At 44.5% G+C, this 7,028-nt stretch overlaps 1 protein-coding gene across 1 annotated transcript in view; it reads left to right on the plus strand.

Moving 5' to 3' along the window:
* Nucleotides 1-431: 431 nt before the first annotated feature.
* The window catches only part of SPRYD7 (SPRY domain containing 7), a 12,097-nt gene continuing 5,500 nt past the window's right edge, over nt 432-7,028 (plus strand). Inside the window, exons 1-3 of the mRNA XM_019525404.1 lie at nt 432-603; nt 2,065-2,231; nt 5,054-5,156. Coding sequence (XP_019380949.1) covers nt 447-603; nt 2,065-2,231; nt 5,054-5,156 — 427 coding nt within the window. The 5' untranslated portion in view covers nt 432-446. The remainder of the gene's footprint in view (nt 604-2,064; nt 2,232-5,053; nt 5,157-7,028) is intronic.

The raw sequence follows: 7,028 nt of genomic DNA on the forward strand, positions 1-7,028 counted from the left end.
TGGGCGCGGCCCGGGCCGGGCCGGCCCTGAGCCGCGAGGGCCGCGGGTTTCTTCTGGCCTCAGGGACACAAAGCTCCCCGGGACTTGCCCCAGCTGCGCGGGGAGGGCAGCAGAGCCACCTGCCGGGTGCGAGCCGGGCAAGGGGGCGCCAGCCGCCGCGCGGGTGAGAGCAGGCCTGTCCAAAAGCCTGGTTGGAGCCGCCTGCGTCCCGAAGGGCAGAGCAGGAGGTGTGGTGGGGCTCAGCCACGAAGTGAGGGGAGAAATGCTTCCAACCCCACCGATGCTTTGGCGCTTTTTTTCCCAACAAGGATCCAGGAGGCACGTGGGGGCTCCCCTGGCTCGGGGGGAGAAGCAGATGGCCAAAGGGAAGCCCTGGTGCAGGGTGGGAAGGAGAAAGTGGTGTCAGCAGTGTCCTTGTTCAGGGGCTTGGAGGAGCTGCTTTCTGCATGGCTCACTTGACGTTTGGCCTCTTCTCTCCCTGTGCAGGAACGGATGTCGTCATTGTCAAAAGCGGCAGAAGAATATGCGGCACAGGGGGCTGTTTAGCCAACGCACCTTTGCATCAGAATAAGAGCTATTTTGAATTTAAAATCCAGTCCACAGGTTAGTCGGTCACATTTTAAATTGCTTCAGACTTCAAAAGCTTCATTTGATTGGCATTTAATCTACGCCCGCAAAAGGACGCCATCTCTGTATTGTCAGCCGTATAATACTAACTATATTGTACTTTGGAAGTATCAAAGAATTGCGGGGGGGAGGGGGTTACAAAACAAATGACCATCTTGTGAGGAAGGACATGTTGGGCTTTTTCCTTCTAATTTGCTTTTACTACTTAAAAAGAATGGCAAGTAAATTTATTATAGAGTTGCGGATATTAAAGCATTCAAATTGCATGCTCTATCTGTATATGTAATATATGTTTTAAATCATAATTTAGAGCTACTCTCTGCTAAATTAAGTAATGTTTATATACTCCTGAAAATTAAGTAATGTTTATATACTCATGAAACACCATGTAGAGGCACCAAGCATATTTATACTGTCTCCACCTGTGCTAGGTTATGCCAGCATAAAAGCATGCTCTGTTTGCTCCTGCTCCACGGTTGCCAAGTACTGAAAAAATGTAATGTGGTAGCTATATGGTGTCTGCCTCGTACTGTTATCAGTCCCAACCATTCATATTGGCACCAATTGCCTCTCTAACAGCTGTTACATTGCATTTTTTTCACCACTTGGCATGCGTGAGGTGGGAGTGAGTTTGGGGGGAGGGGAGGACATGTTTTCATGATGGTTACTCCAGAGCATGGTCAGAGGCAGTGTACACATGTCTTTAAGTGTTCTCTCTCTTTTTTTTCTGGGACAGTTTGCTCAGTAATATTTGCTGAAAATTGCTTCCCTGTAGTTGCTGGGCTTTTTTAAATACATGTCTAAATTCTCCGTTTGAACATCTGTGTAGGCTGGGCCACTGAGGGAATGATTCTGTGCAATATGGAGCTTGCAGCTTCAGGAGAGATGGTTCTAAGCTCCTTTTGTTCCTTCTCAATTCTGGGCTGCTCCAAGAGCTGATCAGTCCCAGTGTAATTTAGAGAGCCGCCTTGATCAGGCTGTGTTACACCAGCTTCTGCTGACTGCCATGTAGCATGCAGTATGGCCTAGAAGCTCCATAGTGTGATGTACAGTAGACCTACCTGCCCATATGCCCTCTACATGAGGGCTTGCAAAGGATCTCCAGAAGGCATTCTTTTAGTTATCTTCTGTCATTTTTGTGTCCTGGGAATCTTTACTTGGCTAGAACTGCCATTTAGCTCTTTTACCTGTCGTGGCTAGGGACCAGAGGAAGGATCTTGCACAATGTCTTTTTGTATTGATCTCTAGTAAAAGAGAAACACTAGGAATCTGCTCTGTCTGAAAGAATATGTTTCAAGTCTCTCAACATAGTGGATGTGATTGCTGATGCTTTTCAAACAAAATTGACCTATGAAATTGCTAGTTTTTATGGCGCACTGAGGTGTCTCAAAAGAATTTGGTAACAGTTTACTTAGCATGTCAATATTATGTTTTAAGGGATTTGGGGTATTGGCGTTGCAACCCAAAAAGCAAACTTGAATCAAATTCCACTTGGCCGAGATGTGCATAGTCTGGTGATGAGGAACGATGGAGCTCTCTACCACAACAATGAGGAGAAGAACAGGCTGCCAGCAAACAGCCTTCCACAGGAGGGTGATGTTGTAGTAAGTTTCTCACAGTTTGATATACAGTAAAGTCTGTTTAATTCACCACTCGAGGAGGAACACAGATAATGGCAAATTAGCCATTATTAACCAATAACTAGGAGTTAGTAAAGGGAGAGGAACCCGGTGGGGATTGGAGTAGTGGCCAATATGGTGGCAAATTATCCTGCAGGTAAAGTAACCAATGTTTATGTAAACTGTCATTGTTCAAATTGCTCAGCACTATATTTTTGTGTTCTTCCGAAGTGGAATTTGTCAGGTTTGACGCAAGCCTACAGGCAATAAAAAAGAGTTCTCCCCAAGCTTAGATAGCACATTGGGCTAGCTTAGAGGCATGATTTGGCTAGCGTCAGGCCCCTTCTGACTTCCTAATCAAATGACCAGGGAAGACTCTTTTAGAACTGGGTTGACTGCAGACACCCTTGGCACAGGCCCAATGTGAGACTTGGAACTTGTGTCATCATGAGATGCCTTAACTCAGGGGTGGGCAAAATATGGCCCACAGGCCAGATCTGACCCACCAAGTGATTCTGTCTGGCCCATTACAGGTTCCTTAGCTCTGCCTAGCCCAGGCGTGAGGTGCAGCCAAGGCCATGGGTCATGTGGTCGGTACTACCAACTTGGGTGCCGATGCTGCCTGGTGCAGAGCACAGCATCCCTTAACCCTGTGCATGGCTCTTGGGCACGCTGGGAGCTGTAGTCTGCGGGGCTGGGCAAGGGCAGCATGGAGGCTGGACTTGGATTCCCAATAGCCCCCAGAACTGTGGTTCGTTCTGCTCTCACGCTTCTGGCTGTTGCTGCCAGTGTCTCTTGCTGCTGGACCTGGCCTCACTGCCCAGGCACCCTGGCCTGTCCACCCTGGACGCACTGCTGGGGCACTAGATGGAGCAGGAGGGCAAACGAGGTTTCTGTGAGGACCAGCCTGGGACCCCTGTGGGCAGGGCTAGCTGGGTCAGGTGGATGGGGTGGGGCTGCAGGTGGGTAGGGAATGTGGGCTGGGGGCTTGGGATCATGGGGTGGTTCCAGCATGGGGCTGGGGCAGAGCTGCAGTCCACTTCCCATAGGTTCCTGTGATGGATGCTGGTTCCACGCGCAGGACCTCTGCCCCCCCTCAGGTCGTCTGCAGCTCACTAAAACTCCTTAAGTGGCCCTCCAGCCCAAATAATTGCCACCCCTGCCTTAACTGTTCTGCCACTACAGCCCTTTCAAGGGAATTGGGCTGATCTTTTTGAGAAAAATGGTGCTACTGTTTCATTTCAATCCCATTGTAGCTAGGGTTGCTCTATTTGTCTGTAAACCCAACTGATGACTCTCAAGCCATTTGAGATGGGTCTTCCCAGCTCAGGCAATATTCCAGCATGCACTGCAGATATAAATGAAGTTGTGCCAAGCTAAGCTTAAGATCTCTTTCCCATATACTTGGACAGAGAGGGTGTCATCTCTTTTAGCATTGTGGGGAAAGTTATGGCAAAGATGCACGGGATTGGAGGAATTCTCTTTAGCTAAACTGGGGCAGGGTTTAAGGAAGAAAGAAGCAATTTGGCTGGGGTTGTACAGAAAAAAAATGCTGGTAAGTCAAGCAAATAATTAAAGGGATTATAAATCTGCATATATGCCATATCCTTTCTCCCACCCCCTCCCCGCCACACCCCAAAATATGGCTGATAGGAATCATAGGAAAGTAGGGCTGGAAGGGACCTTATGAGGTCATATTGTCCAGCCCCTGTTCAAGGCAGGATGATCACTGACTAAATCACCCCAGCCAAGTGTCTGTCTATCTTTAATGTCGTCCTGAATATTTGGAGGGCTCTGCTATCTTGCTGTTTTTTTACATCCCATCAGAAATTTCTTTTCTGATATGTGTGGGAGCAATAAGGTTTACACCATTTCTAAAACACCAGCTTTTTTTGCTTTGTTATACTTTCTTCTGAGTGCTGCTGTTTGCAGTATGCATTTATTAAGGCTATTGCTAGATAATTACAAAGTTTTAAAATCCCGTTCTTAAAGGGCTTTTTATGAAAGCCATTGCCATTGTAGTCTCTTCAAATCTCTCTCTACCTGTATAGTTTGGGGTTCTGAAGCTGAAACACAGAAAGGTTACTAAGTAACAAGTATTTTACTAACTCCCACACCTTCATGCATACTGTCTTTTTACTTTGTTTGCCACAAAAATGAGTTTCTAAGGTTGTACTGAATAATGATGCCCATTGCCAGTTTCAGCCACACCAAAAGCAGAGGCAGATCCTTTCTGTGTTTTAATTCCTTCTCTGTAATGTGCATGCTTTTTGTACCGCATATCAAATGATCATCTGTCATTGTTGGCACAGAGCATGGATTACAAGAGGGTTTTTTTAATATGGTCTATCATCCATGAAGGTAGCTAAGCATATCATTTTTTTTAACAAATTCTTTTATTAATGCAGTTTATTTCTTTGGCAATTACCAGTTAGCACTTAGTAAATTTGTATACTGTTCAAAGCTATTAGAATTGCTCACAGCATCTCAAAAAATACCATGCAAATTCAATACAGAACTTTTGTTGATTAATTGCAGTTGGTCAAGTGAGTTGCATGCTATTGATGGTGTCTCCTGATTCAGTGATTGTACAACAGCCTCTGGCATTTGCAAGTGCAAGTATCATTGTTTAATTATTAATGGTTAAGTGAGTTCTTTGAAAGAAGCCTTGGCTAATGTCACTGTGCTTGAAATTCTCTGCTGTTACCTAGTTAAGGTGAAACCAGTAAAAATGGATATTTGAAGCACTTTTGTGCAGATAAGCTTGATGGTTATCCTGCATTAATATTCTCTACTTTGGTTTATAGGGTATTACATATGACCATGTAGAATTAAATGTATATTTAAATGGAAAAAATATGCATTGTCCAGCTTCAGGAATCAGAGGGACTGTATATCCTGTGGTATATGGTAAGTCAGGGTTTTTCGTATTGTTTCACAATGTGGTCATCATGGCTGCCTACACACATGCTCAGGAGTGGGGAGGGGCATTTTAATTAGAGTGGTTCCCAGAGAGTTATTTTGATTAAAACACCACAGTATCACATGTATTAAACCCCCACACATTTAAAAATGGCCTGGGGATGCTTCTGCTAAAGCTCATTCAACAAGCTTCAGTTAAAGTACCGCAGCAGCCATTTTTAAATCCTTGGGGGCTTATACACGTGCTGCTACAGCAATGCTAGAGCATTCTAATTAGAATGTGGAGCAGACTTGATTAATCGAGTTTGTTCCAATGTGGAGCACATTTATAGACGCCCCATGTGAATAACAGTAGTATTGTCTCTTGAAAAACCCATCTCTTCTCTTTCAACATGTCCATCCAGTTGCTATCAAATAGTATTCTGTGGAAACTAAAGCAGTTAGTTACATGGGGGGGGAAGTGTTAGGAAAGTATCTTGGGAGTTTTTTAGCTGCTTTTTATGTTATTTAGCAACTGGAAACAAGGACCCAAGTTGTATGTGGACTATCACTGAAGGATGCACAGACCACAAATTGGGGTGTTACTGCTGTTTAGTTGAACCTTGCTGTATAAATGTACTGTTAAGTCAATGAGTATAGATGAAGTTAAACAAGGACATTCTTAACCCACTAGTTCAAGTTTTCTCTGAAGCATGTATTTATAACTCTTTAGGGACACATGCTTGACAAGTACAGAAATCCCTGAATTTTTTAATGTCCATATTTTCATTTTTTATAGAAATATAATCTTTAAATTATATAGCAGTACTTTTCATCTCTAAATTTATTGCAGCTATAAAAAAGTGATATCCAACACTATAGGAGTTGCTTCACCACTTGAAATGTAGCCATTTTTTAAGTGAATCATAGAAATTGTTTTGACAGCATATATCAACACAACAGTTTTGAACAGGAAGCAAATAGCATGTCCAGTTATGTACCTCATAGGCAGTTTAAGAGAGTATTTATGAATTATGAAAGTTGGGATTTGGCCAAGAACTGTTAACAACCCATTTCAGTAAAACTCCAGGGTACTTGCAACTCCCCGATAGCCAAGAATTCCATTAAACATCTCCTCTGAAAGACAATAACTCCTTTGCATGGTGCACACCATACTTAGGGAGTAGCTGGATTATAAAAGAGAAGAGTGCCACTCAGTGGATTCCTACAGCTACTACTGCCTATAGCATTTAGAGTGGAAATTTTTTTGTAAGTACTGACTGAAGCCAAACTCAGTAACTTCTGAGGTGGTATAACTCATTTCATTAAATATTTCATAATGAATTGTTGGAACATTCCTGCAGCTGTTCAGGAACAATATCTGTTAAGAATGTGTCTAAGCAAGAATCAGATAGTCTAGATTTTCTTTGGTGGCTTCAAGTGCTATAAACAGCCACCTCCCTGCTGGGCCTCCCTCGGGCCCCAGGGGGGGCACACGTGGGCCAAGGGTTAGCGAGGATTTAGTTAGGGAGCTTCTGGAGGGGCTGGACATTTTCAAGTCAGCAGGTCCGGATGATCTCCACTCAAGAGTTCTGAAGGAGCTGGCTTGAGGTCATTGCAAGTCCCCTGGCATGGCTTTACGAGCACTCATGGTGCTCTGGAGAGGTACCGGAGGACTGGAAGAGGGCCAATGTGGTTCCCATCTTCAAAAAAGGGAGGAAGGAGGACCTGGGAAACTATAGGCCAGTTAGTCTTACCTCGATCCTAGGCAAGCTGTTTGAGAAAATTATTCTAGCACACATCCAGGAGGGGCCAGCAGGGGACTGCATGCTTAGGGGCAACCAACATGGGTTCATCAGTGGCAGGTCCTGTCAGACCAAC

The sequence above is a fragment of the Gavialis gangeticus genome, unplaced genomic scaffold (assembly GCF_001723915.1).
Source record: "Gavialis gangeticus isolate Ggan-Ray unplaced genomic scaffold, GavGan_comp1, whole genome shotgun sequence".
Taxonomy (NCBI): Eukaryota; Metazoa; Chordata; order Crocodylia; family Gavialidae; genus Gavialis; species Gavialis gangeticus.